This window comes from Pagrus major, chromosome 17, assembly GCF_040436345.1.
Source record: "Pagrus major chromosome 17, Pma_NU_1.0".
Taxonomy (NCBI): domain Eukaryota; kingdom Metazoa; phylum Chordata; class Actinopteri; order Spariformes; family Sparidae; genus Pagrus; species Pagrus major.
Window position 1 is genome coordinate 22,160,437 of NC_133231.1, and position 16,001 is coordinate 22,176,437.

General features: G+C 46.2%; 1 protein-coding gene across 3 annotated transcripts in view; it reads right to left on the reverse strand.

The window, feature by feature from the left end:
• The window catches only part of cadm4 (cell adhesion molecule 4), a 167,248-nt gene extending 154,075 nt beyond the window's left edge, over positions 1–13,173 (reverse strand). For 2 of the 3 annotated variants that reach the window (XM_073485466.1, XM_073485465.1), the window contains exon 1: positions 12,851–13,014. In XM_073485466.1, the coding sequence (XP_073341567.1) occupies positions 12,851–12,923 (73 nt within the window). In that variant the 5' untranslated portion in view covers positions 12,924–13,014. Of the gene's footprint in view, positions 1–12,850 lie in introns of all 3 variants that reach the window. The other variant, XM_073485464.1, reaches the window with a different exon arrangement.
• Between the last annotated feature and the right edge of the window lie 2,828 nt (positions 13,174–16,001).

Below are 16,001 nucleotides of genomic sequence, written 5' to 3' on the forward strand. Positions count from 1 at the left end.
TTGTACTTAATTACAAAACTTGAGTAAATTGGAGTTAGCGTCAAATAACCAGTGATGGAATATAACTAGGATTTACATATTTACTGCAAATATACATCGGTTATAGGTCTCTTTGATTATTAATAATCGGTATCTGCCCTGAAAAAAACTGTGTATAGACTTGATTTGTTTAATGGCAGATCTCGAGGTGGTTAGCAGTCGCATGTGCTTCGTGACCAGACTCTATTCCATTAACAATGGCAGCAACAACAGATATAACAGGCAAAGTGTTTGTTATATCAGCCTCACACAAACAAACCCACACACACAAAGGCAAAAGGACAGAAAAAGAACAGATGCATTCTGACCAAATGATGCATTATTTTGTGTGATTGTGCTGTTGGTCCTCCAGTGTGGGTGGGTGACCAAATCATGTAGCTATGCTACAGTGCCAGAGATGGTCAAGTGTGTGTGTGTGTGTGTGTGTGTGTGTGTGTGTGTGTGTGTGTGTGTGTGTGTGTTTGTATACACACGATATAACTATGTGTGTATGCTGAGCGCTGAAATGAAGGTGAGCTGTTATCATCTCCCGCTGCCTTCCTCCCTCCATCCACCCCAACCTCTCTGTCCGCTCAGTGGCAGGTCCATGTAAGTTGGTTACAGCCACATAATTTTCGGGAGGGCTGGATGGCAGAGTTTTGCTCCCCTACACCCTCCTCCCTCCCTCCCGTGCTCGCTCTCTACATCCTCCAACCCTGGCCATTCCCGGCACTTCACAACTGGATGAGCAAAGCGGCAGCGGCTACCTACCTGGCTCTGTGATTGACTGCAGTGCTGCTGAGCGAGCCTCACTGTATCTGCGCCGTGTTTATTGCTTCTTTCACCTTCGCCGTAATTGAGTCCCTTCCCCATGCGAAATATGCACCGTCAGACGGGCTGATGCGCGCGTGGAAGGGATCTGTCAGGGGTGTGTGTGTATGTGTGGGAGTTGACTGACAGGCTACATAACTCAATTCAGCAATTCTGAGGCAACCTGATGGCTGTTTTCTTGCGTGCTTGCGTGTGTGTGTCTGTTTATGTGTATGTGTGAGCGGCCAAATCAGTGTGTGGCCATCAGACAAACACTGTTAAATGTATTTTATATGGAAGTTTATATATGGGCTTCTATATGGCTAACCTGGTATATCTTTTAGAGCAAAGTGTGTGTATGGAATTTTAAAAAAGTCCCCAAGCCATTTAACACATATATTTGTGCATAAGCACATGTTTGCTTATGCACAATTTAGGCTCAGACGCAGGCTGAGCCGGTCAGGAGTGTGTGTGGCATGACAAAAACGCCAGGACAACGATGCATGTGTATGTGCCTGCGTATGTGAGCAGAATACTATTCAGCCTCTTTCAAACACACACCTACACAGCAGCACACACAACTGTAAAAATGGCCAATACGCCCTGAACAGGCCAAGTGGAGGTGAATCATGATATATAATGGATAAGTGAGATAAAGCACCATGGAGGTTGAGGAAGAGAAATGGAAAAAGTAAAGAGGAGGAGAGCGATGAAATCTGTATGTGTGTGTGTGTGTTTGTGTGCGAGTGATCACAAGAGTTTGGTACAAAGTAGATGAAGGAATTAAATATGAAGGAGCTAAACTCTGCTTTGCTCGGAATAATAGGAACACAAAGTTATGCACAAGCTTCAGGAGAAATAAAAGGAGTGAGGGAGGAAAAAGGAAGAGAGAGAGAGGATATGGGGTTAGTTAAAAACAGTCATGGGAGCAAGAAAAGGTGGATAGGAGATGAATGAAGATGGTTGGGGGGACTGTACAGTCTCTGAAGTGCACGTACAATGAAAATAAGCCTCCACCTCCAGAATATTGCAGAGCAGCATGTAAGTAAAATGCACAGTTCAGCAAGCCCAGAGCAAGAGAGATGGGGAGAGAAGGTAAATCTGGAGGTATGGTAAAATGAAAAAAAAAAAAAAAAAAAAGGCAATTGACTATAAAAAGAAAACAGAAAGTTAAAAGAAAGGGAAGAAGTGAAAGTGGAACTTATTCTGAGAAACAAGAGCGGCGACAGGAGAAGAGGTGGCGAGAAAAACAAAAATAATATTGGAAATGAATCGATGCGGCGTGTGTAAATGGAAGAAGAGAGTGAGGAAAATAAAGAGGCAGAGAGAGGGAAAAACCATTTTGTCTATGCAAATGAGCAGGGGAAGGTAGAAGCACAGGCGTCGAAGCTGGCCACCTGGGCCCTGTCAATCCTGCCTCTATCCTTTCTCCTCCTCTCCCTTCTTCTCCACTGTCTACCTCTCCACACCTGGCCCTGGCAACCCCACAGCCTGCGGCTACAGTATGAGAGGTAGATAGGGAAGAGGAGGCGGGATAGGGGTGCGAGCAGCAGGGAGGCAGGAGAGACAGTTAGCCAAAATATCCATCAGCAAGCAATCCTGGCAAAGTTCCCCCCTCCCTTCCACCAAAAATGTGCTTTCCAACTATCACAGAGTCTCCCCCCATCATTGCAAACTCTCAGTAACAGTTGGAGCAGATTCATGCGGACACATGCACCTGGAGCACACGAGCGGAGGGTTGTGCATGTGCATGGGCATTTAAGTACCAACAAGGTTAGGCTAGAAAGACAGGCACACAGGGAGCGATGGGAAGGATAAAAAAGCTTTTGAGTGATCATGGCGAGTACAGACAAAAAGACACTAAGACACTGCTAAGGCCCTTGAACCGGCTACACACTGCGGGAGAAGTGGGAGTGAGGGATCAGAGAGGAGGGAGGGGCTGAGGGAGAGAAAGACAGATGGGGGAAAATGAGAACAAGGCATAAAAAGGCAGGGAGAGGAGAGCCAGTGCAGCGATCAAGAGTGAAAACAGGTTTTTGTTTGAGAACAAAAGGCAGGAAAAAGGGTGCTACAGTGATATCAAAAAAACCTGAACACATGTCAAGGTGAATTGGTGAGTATGTTTGTGTACTTAAAACACAATCACCAGGTGTGTCCTTCTATTTATATACAATATCCTGGGGAGGCTCATAAAAAGGATGCCAGAGAGGGAACATGGCATTTAAAAAGCAGGGAGCATCAGGACACAACACGCTGCAGTAAATAAGTTTGGAAAGGTCTCTACAGTCTCCGGAGTGCAGTGTAATATTTGTGTGCATGCATATGCAAAATCTGTGTACGTGTGTGTGTGTGTGTGTGTGTGTATTTGTGTGTGTGTGCGTGCAAGCAAACCTGCCATCCTGCCTGTCTGCTCTGCCACAGATTTGTGCTCACGTCTGAAACACGGCCAGAAATTTGTACATCAGTCATCATTCGGGATCAACCTGCTTTTTAATTACCTATGGTTTATGTTTGTTTTTAATTTTCCTCATAAGCTCATAAATCGCTTTCCCCACAGCACAACTCAAATCCATCTCCACGGTAAATAAGCATCAGCTATAATTGCATATACAAGTAGGGCTGTCACAAAACTAAATTTGACCCCCCCTCCCCACCAAGCCGTCATGGATTTGAGTGAATTACTTTTGAAGCCGAAGAAAAGTCTGTATAAATAAGTAATGATAAGTATGATGTTGATATAATTATATTGACTCTTGACTGTGAATCTAATTGAGATTCTAGGTTTGTGAATTTGTACTAAAAGCCATTGATGGTTTGCTTTTTTGAAGCAAATTGTTTTGTTGATGTGTAACTTCCCAGACCCATGCCACCAAAGCAGAGCAGAATTAATTAATGTCCTCGAAACGACAACTTACTGAGATGCCTCAGCATGAATATAAATGGTATTTTTCAATAAGATTGCATTCATAAGTGTGACCTTTATCCAAGTTAATGATGAAATAATGAGTAGAAAGTCAGCGTAATTAAGTTTAATCTCAGTACCATGATGTTATTTCAGTATTTACACTCAGCACAACACATAGTGTTGTCTACCCGGAGAAAGTGAGCTGTTTTCTAATAGGTTGACCTAATGGGTTGACATTAGTCTTTCTCTGCTGTTCAAGTTTTAAAAATCTTTTACCTTCGCTGAAGAAACTTGATCCAAAGTAAAATGTAACCAACAAATAAGTCTTAAAAGTCAAATCATGCTTTGTTCAGCTTTTGGCAACATTATCTAACCAGCGGTGACACAATAACGAGATATGGGCCGTTATCTCAGTGGATCCGATTCCTGCCGTTGAGAAATTAACTAACTTCCCTCAGACTGTCATGCCTTCATATTTGTTGGCAAGCTCAGTTTCCTTCTTTACAAAGCATGAAACAAAGAGTTTCTGCTTCGCAGCAACTTGACGTAACCACAGACCCATGCAAATGAAGTTTACTCCAATGTCATAGAAGACTCATAAAGCACTTGTGATCATGATGTCTGAATAAAACCAGCTGGTCACCAATGTAGGTCTAATGCCAACATCAAGTTCAGATTGAATACTGATGACATGCAACACTGAGATTTGTTTGGTTTAAAGTCATAATGTTCAGTAACCAAGATTCAACGTCAACCAAGAGACGTCTGACACAGAACACCAACATTAGTCGTCAGGTCTGGTGACCAAAACCCAACATCTGCTGAACGTCATAATATGAACATCCACACTTCTTAAAATTCTATCATCGCTAGAGGTGTTTCCCACACATATGCTTTACTTGGGCGGTCTACCCAGGTGTGGCTGCCCAAGTATATTTGGCGACCCATCTTAGCATTTTATAGGCTACTTCTAAATGTTTTGACGTCAACCCATTTTTTATTTTAAGCCTCAATAAAGCATCTGTCCAATGTTTCTGATGTTAAGCTGATGTCCGCTGAATCTGGGAAGGGACACACAACATTTTGATGTTAAACCTGAAATCCAAATGCATTTTGATATTGTAATTTTAAATGCTTGGAAAAGCACATATTTAAGTATCACACATACAACACACTGGAAGCTTGGTGACTTAAACAGCGGATGGAGTTGGTGTGATAAAGTGGAGGACAGATGGCAGCCATCTTGGCCCTTGGGAAGAGGAAAAATAATCAAGAATGAAAGCACATTCCCCCACAGCTTTCTTTTATTAGTTTCTCTTGCAATAAAGTATGATACTGTATATGCAGTCAACAGGCGACAGTGTCGTGCTGTGTGTACTGTGCGGCTCACCACACTATAAGATCTGTATTGCAGACACAAAAACCACTTGCTGTTCATGGCCACAAAGTCCACAAAAGCTAAAAATGACTTTGGTACCAACCACAGAACCCCACTGGCCTCCACAAGCTGCTTCTCAGCTCAGTTAACCAGTACGGCCCAGCGGGTGGTAGTTGCTATGAAGCACCGTTTCTCCGCAACTGCGCCCAATGCCCAGGGCCTCTGTCAAACTCATTCAGTATCACAAACTGAACGTCTGTTCCATTCCTTTACTGTGAAGGCCAGAAAGGAAAGACACGGTCCTTCTGCAGTCCATGATAACATTACTCTCCAAACAGATGGACACAGAGATAGTATCACATCTATGGACAAGAGTCAAAGCACCGCTTCAATCTGCTGGTGCACTTTACAGGAGGTAAGGGGAGAGGGTTCGTACCTTGTAACAGCCATAAGGTGAATCGGCAGCCGTGCACTTAAATGCCCCTCCAGCCGCTCAGGAGAAAATGAATCCTGGGAGAGAATCAGCCAGAGCTTTCCTCAAGGTCGTTGGTGCTTGGCCACTTTTTAAGTGGCCTTGCCAACTGTAACAATCTCTGCAGAAACAATCGGAGCACCAATCCAATTTGGCCGGGCTCCTTTTCTTTTCTCTTTCCTTCAGTGCATAGCCTCACTTTTGTTTTGCCCTGCTGAGAGCAGAGCATGAATTGATGACCTTATGAATCTCAAAAGAGCCCGGCAAATCATTGCGGTAAATCTCGGCCCAGCACGTTAAGCATGACCGCAGGCTTATTTCCCTTCTCTCCTTTCTTTTGTCTCTCTCTCTCTCTCACTCTCTCTCTCACTCTCTCACTATTTTCATCCTACAAGCACACACACTTGGGGGGGTCTTTGAAAACGGCCAACTTCTCCAGGATTGTTTTCATGTGCTGCTAATTAATTGTCTATAATTAATGGTTGTTTGCGGTTTGCTAATGAAGTGGATCAAAGCTTATACTCCTGATACTGAAGCTCTGGTTTTAAGCCTGAGAAATAGATAAAGAAAAGAATAAACAGACAGGGACAAGTGGCGGAGAGTGTGAAGGGATATGTCAGAGAAGTACCGTGAAAGCCGCAGTAGATTTTTGTCTTCAGTAGTAGTCGTAGTGTCAACAATCACTTGGCATCTGTCCAGAATGGAGCAAGGCAATCAGGGTTTGATCTATTGGCAGCCATTGCTATCGCTTGTGTTTCACTGAGTGATAGTATTTGGTTTTTAAAGTGCACCCGTTTAACTAGAATGTGTGAGATGATATGTGACAATCATTTGCTTACTAAATCCTTTCTCTTTGAAGCTGACATCCGCTTTTTTCTCCACTTCAAATGTTCCTCAAACATTTGTTAACACTATCTAATAAGCTCTGATTACACCATAAACAGAAGAAAATGTCCTCGCTGAAGTTTTACTGAAATCACCGCGAGTGACACCACCGCGTTATCTATGCCAGGCATGGTCACAGCTCAAATGAATTTGCCACTCGTGGGAGAAACATTTTAAGAGTTTTCTAAGATAGAAAACTCATCTGAGACCTCTTCAACATTGTTGTGTCCGCCTTATGAAAATCTCCATCTGATTTCCCAGAAGATACTGCAGTGCTTTGACTGGCAATTTTCAGCATCTGACAATCTCATCAAAGTGAACCTATTAATGGCTATGATACGAAGAAGGATTCTAAATGGCAGACAGATGAATAGCCCTGTGCGTGTGTGGGTGTTTAATTCTCTGAGCCAAAGCACCGTGCAGCTCCTCTGAAAGTGGGAGGACTGGCCATGAGCTGCTGGGAAACAATTTCAATACTTGTTTGCTTCTGTGTGTGTGTGTGTGTGTGTGTGTGTGTGTGTGTGTGTGTGTGTGTGTGTGTTTGTGTGTGTGTGTGTGTGCACGTGAGAGTGTGGGTGCGAGGGTGTGTGTGCGTGCTGTGACCTCATTGATCATGACACCTTGTCTCTCTGGTGTGGTCACCTACACAGTGCTTGCTCTCTCTCCGTCTTTATCTCTGTGTATCACCATCCATCTCTCTGTCTCCCCTCCTCCTCCTCCTCCACCACCTCCTCCTCCTCACCCTCATCCTCCTCACCCTCATCCTCCTCTCACACCAGCACCCTGTACTTTTCTGCACTGGTTCCACCTTCTTAATCTCACCCTTCCCTCCTTCCTCACTTTTTTTTCCCCAGCCTCCTAAATCCGTCATTCGCCGCAGCAGGGGTTGCTCTCTCTCTCTCCTGCTCTTCCTTGTCTTTTTTTTTTTTTTTTAAACCCTTCCATTTTAGAGCTGAAATCCTGCAATCATTCACTTGTTTGTTGGACTCCTCTCTGCCTGACTTTCTCCTCTGCTTCGCTCCTCCCTGCTTCACTGATCTGTGACGCATGCCCCTGGCGCTTTCCCTCCTCCCCTCGCTCACTTCCTTCACTCTTTTATACACTGCACAGCCAGCCATCTCCCCCTCTCTTCCCGTCTCTCTTTCACTCTTCCTCTCTGACCCCATCAGTCCCTCAGTGCCCTGGCTAAGCCTGGTCACTCTTCATCAGTGAGCGTCCACTGGACACACAGACCTCCCAGGGGTAAAGGGAAATGGGGTCTCGTTGGCAACCTCCGTGCCCAGCCTTGACAGTTTCACCTGGGTTTAAGTCCTTAACTGATCCTTCTTACCCCTGAATGAGCACCTCATTACCAGCCATCCTCCCCTCGTCTTATCTCGACATCAAGTCTTCCAGGTGGGTGTGTGTTAGACTCTGCACTGGCAGAGTACACAGTTTCCAGCTCTTCAATTTTAGGCACTTGCCCTTTTCAGCTCAATCAGCCTCTCTCGTCCAATCACAGCAAGTGAGGGCACCGCCGCAGCGCCTGAGTGGGGATAATCACCTTGGTTACCGGCGTTACCGGAGGCCTCTGTCTGGCCAAGTTAGCGGTGCGCCCCGCGGGAGCTGCGAGGACAGGTGTCACAGCAACAAGGGATGGTGTTAAACAAGCCCAGAACCAAGCAGGAGGTATAAACATTTACTCTTAGTCATGGAAACTGTGTCACCAATAGGGAGGAATGCTCACCCCATGGCGTTAGTGTTTAAATGTCTTTCAGACTCGGGATCGCCTCTCTCTCCCTCGACCGCAATTCAACTCTGACTGGCTTTGAACATAAGTACACCTTGTACCCCAGTAGAAGAATACATAGCAACTGCCAAGAAGCAGTGCAGACAGGATCGCTGTTTACCGATTTCGCACTCCCATGGCAAAGACAAACACAAATCAAGAGGGGTCAGCGGCCGGAGAAAAGCTGCTGGCTCAGGGGACATCAGGTCGCAGCACGGAAAGCTGCACCCTGGGAGGGCGTTTCGCTTTTTGCACTGAGCCAATCAGATCGGATGGAGTTAAGAGCGCCGGATTGATTGGCAGGCTTTGGATGCCAGCAAATGGAGGAGACGTCCTTGGCATCCGAGTCAGCATTAGAAAACTTCAGCGGCAAAGTTGGTGAAACGCCAGTTGTTCTCACAGAGCGACACATAAGGACGACATAGATCACCATTATGATAATCACAAGCGGCACTGTCTGGGGAATAGTAATGGGAAGGAGATGAGGTGGCAGCCATAAAGAGTGTTTCTACATTAGCGCTGGCCTGATTAGATTGACAGAAAGTTTCACTAATGGACAATTAAACAAATGGTCAAATGAGATATAAGGCTTCAATTACCAATTGGTGTCTTTGTGTGGCCCTTTCAATCATTGTGCCTCATGTATTCTGTTTATACATGAACCTCTCATGAGGACAGAACAGACCGAAGTACACTGCTGTAAACAGGATGTGAGAGGGGATATGTGACAGCCATGTCATATGATGTGTCCTTGAAATGGAAACAGAGAGATTTCATGTCTTATTTCCCCTTATTTCTATTCCAGTTGATGTAGAAACAAAGTCATCTCTGGACCGGTTCTATAGCGCTGGAGGGGATCATTGATATGCAATCATTGTGTGAAACAAACGCAGTTCAAAACAAGGAGTTATGGATCGCAATGAAGACTGGGGGGCAGATTAGGAGATAATTACTGTAAAATACATCACCTGCACTAAACGGTGAGCCTCGGAACTTCTTCTGCTGCTGAGTAATGGACCCATAAAGGCCCGAGGGAGAATAAAACCAGCCCATACTAAGCTCCGTAACTCTTTCAGTCATGACTCGCCCAAAAAGCGACCAATTTGTTTATGGAGCTTATGCCGAAGCAGTTGCTCTGCTGAGATAGTGGGCCACCCTGTCAGGACCCTTTAAGACTGCATCAGTTGATCAAACAGGGCCGTGCACGACAGCAGCAGGCAGAGTATTTTCAAAAAATGGCTCATTTCAGCTTCTCTCGCACTGACGGCTTTCCAGCACCGTCTGCCAAATTCAGGTTGTCCAATTATTTAGACCTACAAAAGACAGGGTATCACAGAAAATATAGAATGTAACACTGAGATCTGATTGTGTGCCGGGCTCAAATTTACACCATGAACCAGCAGATGGCAGGGCAGAGAGCAAGGAGGGGAGGTCTCGCTCTTTTTTAATTAAATTGTCGACAAGTTTATTTTATTTTGGGGGTGAATCATCCTCTAAGGTTTGGATCAAAGGATAAAACCTTGGCTTACGGTGAAGACTTTTTCAGCGCATTAGAGAACAAAGAAAGATGCTGAAATAGCAAGCCCAGCGCAATGTGGAAAAAAGTAAAAAGGCAATCCTAACTCTGGCGTGATGTAAACTGCGTCTGACAAGCATCAAGAACTGCAATTGGGCTCAGACAAACTCCTGCATTAGCATTCCTATCCCGATGTTCAAAACAAACCGTAATGTACTACGTAAGCTCTCCATAGGCAAGGTGTGTGTGTGTGTGTACACGTGTGTTTCTGTACTTATGTGTGTGCTCATGTGCATCCATATTTTTAGTTTTGGTGTGCAAAGCATTTCCCTTGATGTTTGTGTTTACACGCCAGGCCTCCCTTCTGTGACTCACAGCGACATTGATTTATGCATGGCCTCTGTCTGCGTGTGTGTGTGTGTGCGCTTGCACACATATACCGGCTATAATTGGTATTCAAATCTCCTCCCACAAGTACGTCCAACTGCTGCCGTTTTTCAACCGCCAGAGCCCCAGCCAAGGTCCAAACAGCATGATGGGGGAACAAGCTCAAACGGATGGCTCTCATTGCACACATTCAAATAAACAAATGGAGGTGATTTAATGCACACTGCGATAAGGCAGGTGGTAATGGAGGCATAGGAGAGGACTTGGGGAGGAGGTGGAGGAATGGAAGTGATGGAGGGGAGCGAGGAAGCGATTACGGGTGGGCAAGCAGCAGAGGTGGAGTTAACAGCATTTGTTACTGTACGTGGGGTGGAAGTTTGGCCCACAGCTGCTGTGGATCAGCCACCCCCACAAAGCCATGCACTGAGCGCTGACTGTGTGTGAGTGATTGTATGTGTGTGTGCGTGTCCCTCAGGCCTGCCCGTCAGACACACTGTGAAGTCTTTCTGCCTTTCTTCTCTCACTCCTCCTCACTCCCTCGCTCTTTTCTGCCTTTCTTCCTCTCTCCATCTTTCCATCCCTCTGTCTCTCTCGTTGGCTCCTCTAAGGAGGGCCAAGTCTCGCGGCCTCGCCATCTTCACAGCACCCTCTCAATCTATATGTCCATTCATTCGTCTTTGCGTCCAATCAATCTGTCCATCTCTATTCCTGCCATCATAACAACCACCAACCCCCATCTCGTCCCACCTGTTTTTTTTTACTTCCTTCCAGATTAGTTTTGACATTTTTCACTGTGGAGGGGGAAAAAAAGACCGAGACTGGCTGATTTGTTATCAGAAAGACAGTCTTTTAACACAGTATGTGTGTGCATGTGTTAAGAAACAGACCATCTTTTTACGCTCCCTTCTCGCCTGCCTTCCTCCATCCACCCCCTGCCTGTAACAACCCTCCACCACCACAACCGCCACCACCATCCCCCGGCCCCCTGTCTCTCCCGGCCCCTGTCAGTGGCTAGATTAATGACAGTGATCAGTGAGCAGCCCCCAGCAGAGGTTGCCTGCAGCTCAGGCAAAACCCTGCGCGGTAAGCAGCACACACGCACGCACATGCACACACACACACACACACACACACACAGGCATGAAGCACATTTACATGCAAAACACAAACACATTCCTTAATGTGTGCCCAGACACACAAACCTCTTACACAGTACTCCAGTTAGAATGACATACAAAACGCCTACACGCGTATGCATATAAATCAAGCCTGCACTCTTACAGGAGCAGACATACAAATAGATACACAACAGAAGGCATCAACACACAGGCCATTGTGAAGACTGTGCAGTTGGGAGATATGGCTGCAGAGCTATGGAGCAACGCAGCGCTCCCTTCATAAAACAGACATCATCGCCACAGCACAGCACAGGTCTCACTGTGACAATATCCGACCTAGCACTTAACCCTTTCACCGCCTCAGGACAACGTAAACAAAGACCCATAGAGCACAGCAGCAGCCACAGGAAACAGATCAGTGAAGCCACATCTGCATGCACTTCCTGGTTACAATTCCTGCTCAGTCAAGAATCACAGCAGCTTTGGGTGGAATCTAATAAGGTTTATTATGAGTCTCTGGAGGATTTCGGCACATCCAAGCAGATGGCACACAATACCACGAGGCTGGAGTTGCTCAGAGTCATAACTGAGCCTAATCCAAATCCTTATTTTTGCGGCAGATGCACTTGTTATAGGGTATTGACCATGAAATCTGTTGTGCCCGTAGGGGAGCTGTGCAGGACTATCCCAGACCGAGATGCTCAAGTGAGGGGGAATAACAGCAGCAGTGGGTCAGGCAGGCAGGCAGGCAGGCACTGCTGCAGGTGCTATCACAAGGCTTTATAATAGATTGTTAGATGTTATTGTATTTGATAAGGTGAGGTCTCAAAGGTCCTTTCAGTCCCTCACACTACTGCAGAATATAAAAGCAGGAGCCAACACACACCACTGCTGGCTCTAGTGTGTGTGTGTGTGTGCGTGTGTGTGTGTGTGTGTGTGTGTGTGTGTGTGTCACGTCTGGTCCACTGCGGGCATTTGTTATGAGCTCTCATGTGGCTGCCGGAATATTCAATCGGAGCTCTCTACGTGCATGTGTGCGCAAATGTCTCCCGGGACTTCATCTCAACACAGCAGCTATGACACAATAGATCCCAATCCCGGTCTGTCCGGAGAGAATAATCAAAAAACGCTGTGACGCACGAGGGTCAACAGAGCACGGGGAGGAAAAAAAATTCTGCGTGGGGCAAAAAAAAAAAAAAAAAGTGACAGCGAGCCTGTACCTTTCACTTTTGCTTTAATCTCGTGTTGTTTTGGGGTCTTTCCAGCGTGACAGCTGCGTAAAGTGGTCAACACAAAGACTCACACCCAAGTGGAAAGCACAGACTTGCGCAAAAAAAAGGCTTTGCTTCTAATTACCGAGCGGTGATTAGAACCGCAGGATGGTTGTAAACCGGAATATCTGCACGTGTTATTGTCCCGCCGCGAGCTCCACCTTCCCCTCTTCTCCCAGCCTGACAGATCCGGTGCGTTTTTTTGTTATGCGTTATTAAGCTTCTTCTCGGAGCTTAGGCAAACTTGCACGGGTAAAGCGGCAGCACACCGACGCGGCTTAACGCACTCCTCTCATTCGCATCACACTCATTCACTCCTTACCAGTGCGCACCAGGCAGGCGACTGTGATGATGGTGAGCGGGACGCAGTAGTTCCACACGGACGAGAGAGCCATCGCTGTCGCTGGTATTCCCCCTTGAGCTCTTCCTTGGTATTCCTCTTCCTTGGAGAAATCAGAGTGACATGAACCCGCAGGTTCACTCCGCCGACAGCGCCTTCAGCGTCTCCGTATGTCAGCGTGTGTGTGTGCGTTCGCGCGTGCGAGTGTGTGTTGTATCAGGCGCCCAGTGCGTAACGGCAGCTCTTTACATAGTAGTAACGCTCCCTCTGGCAAACACACACACACACTTTCTCCCACCTCTGGATGCCTGAGAATGACGGCTCGGCCGGTTTCTCTTGGTTACTTTACATTGTAAATATTTTTTTTTTTTTTTTTTTTTTTTCGTAAAAGCTTGGCAGTAAGGGCGGGCCTGTGTGCGCGTCTGACCAATTGGAGAGATCCGGAGCAGGTGGAGGGGTGTGCGGATGAGGAAAGAGGGGCAGGGCTTCGGAGAGAAGTAGGCAAAGCAAGGAGGAGAGCAGGGGAGGGACGACGGGGCTGCACCTTCCAATTAATTGAAATCAATTGGTTCTAAATGTGATTGATAAGCAGCATTAATTTCCCGACGCAAATAAGCAATTTATTTCACATTCAGGGACCGAAAAGGATGTGCGGCACAGTGATTAAGATGAAAATGAAACAGATGTTTAATGTCTGGAGACAGAATAATGTTGGGATCATATATTGGTACTCTTAAGGCAATTTCTTACGCAGACTGATGTCAGTAATCAGGTGGCGGACTCATCTTTCCATCGGCTTGAGGACAACAATCATTGTCGGTAATTAATTCATGCTTAATGTGCCTCTTTGGTGATCAAAACTGCAGGAAAAGGTCACACGGACTCACTTAAAATGAGATTATGTGCAGCAGAAGTGTTCAGGTGTTTCCTCAGGAGCTGCTCTGTCTCCACGATGTGCACAGGAGTCATCAAGCAGAGCAGGGAGCAGGCCTGAGTGTGTTCGGTTAAATCGCCGTTCACAATGATGGTAATGGCCCGGAACAAAAACTTATGCCCCGGTCGAGCCTGTGTTTTCTGCTCATCTGTAGTCAGGGCCTATTAGGCCCCGCTAAAGGGGCTCTTTAACTTTACCCTCATGCTGTGGCCACAGTTTGCCCATAATTGTGTTTTCCAGTCAGAGAGCGCTGCTCCATTATGAAAATTGTTCCTCTTTTCCACATCTCTTTTTTTTTTTCCTCCACTAATCTAGTGTTATAACATGGGTTTGTAGGCTCCTCATGCTTGAAGGCATCTTTTGGAAACTGTGTCTTTGGCGCCCCCTTCAGGTGAGATTAGGGAGAGCATGTCATGGGTGTCAAATCTGCTTTGGCCTCTCTCTCTCCCTCTCTCTGCCTCATCTGTCACAAATCCTCCAGACACTTAGGTCAGTTTGGCTCAAACAGTCAGGAAGAGTTCAAACAGAGAGTGAAACATCAAACCAGTCTATTAGCATTAATATTAATATTTCTACTCTTGGCACACATAAAGATTGTTTGAACTCATGCCTCATGTCTGACCTTGCCTCATGGATCTGTGTGAAATCTTAAAAGTCTCAGCTCCAGGCTCTCTCCCTTCACTCATACTCTGTCTCGACACGAGTTTCGATGCCGTTGTCTTGGCGAGGATGATATCTGCCCCGCTCATTCCCCCAGTTCCCATCCCAGCCCATTTTTCCCCCGTCAGCCTCTCTGCGAGTGTTTGTTCCCCGGCTGGCAGGGAGTCGGTGGTGGCAGCAGCTCCCCGGCACCAGATGGGGTATTGTCAGGAAGTAATGAGGGGAAAACACCTGCTTCTCCAGCGAGCTCCACTCCTTCATTTTCAGCCATTTGACACAACATATGCGGGAAGCACATACAAAAGCAAGTGACCGTGACGAGAACAGCAGCGGCCAGTGGCATGCGGTTACAAATGCCTGGCACCTTGATGCGTTAGTCAATGAGGTGTCATGTTTGGTATAACTCACCTTTACATGAAGGCCACTGCACTGAGGGCTACCAGGGCAGTTGCCAACCAGACTAACTGGTAGATCTGGTGAGTTGCAGACTTAAATGTCACAGATCTGCACCTTTGTCCTGTCAGGCCCGAGACAAAACACTTCACTGCTCTGTATTCTCCGCACAGCTTCTGCATTGCCCTGAACTGCTGTCCACCGGTTTATCCATGAGACACCATCAAGGTCAAGATGTCACTGTAAACTAGGCTTCTCTCTCTCTCCCAACCAGAGCCTTGTACCTTGGGGACAGCTCCTCTGTGTGAAATTCCTGATACATAATCTTGTCTTTTTCTGGCCAACGAGTTGAAGCCCCAGAACCGGAGCCCACTCGGGAGCACACAGCTTTTCACTCATGACTGACTCAAAGGCCAAAAACAAAAATGGTGCTCACTGGCATTTCACATGCAGGAGGGGGCCGCATTTTAAATTTACAATATTGTATTCTTTCCTCCGGAGCGTGACCGATTTATAAAACTCCCTATTTCTGTCACCGTCTCGATATATGTTGTCTCTTTACTCCTGGCCTTGACCTAAGACATAAAGTAAGCAGAAGTTTGTGGAGTTGGAAAAAGAAATACGAGGAGTCTGTAAAATGCTCACAGGACGGCTGCAGCGGAGGCGAGCTGTACGGGGGGGCTTGAATAATCAGTTTAATAACATTATCCTGGCTGTGCTCTGTGGCGCATGCACCCGTTAATGGAGTGTCATTGTTAAACTGCCGCTTCGCCCATTATTAACGACGGCCTACGGTCAACCACACACCGATAATAAAACCACATAAAACCCAACATAACTTCAACAGACAAGCGTAATGAAATTCTTTGCATTATGAGCACGGTTATGGTAATAAGCGATGGTGCTGTGGTACGGCGTTAAGGGTTACAAGGCAACAGAGGAGAAAATTAAAAAGATGAAGTTGTAGTCGGTGGTGAAATGAGCACATTTACTTAAGTACTGCTCTTAGATACAATTTTAATGTACTTTTACTTGAGTATTTCCATGTTATGCTACTTGCTACTTCATTAATATTTTGGCAAGAGGGTCGCAGCCAAGAGGCAAATTGTGATTTTTTTGACGGAGGGGATGAATCCACGGTTTGTC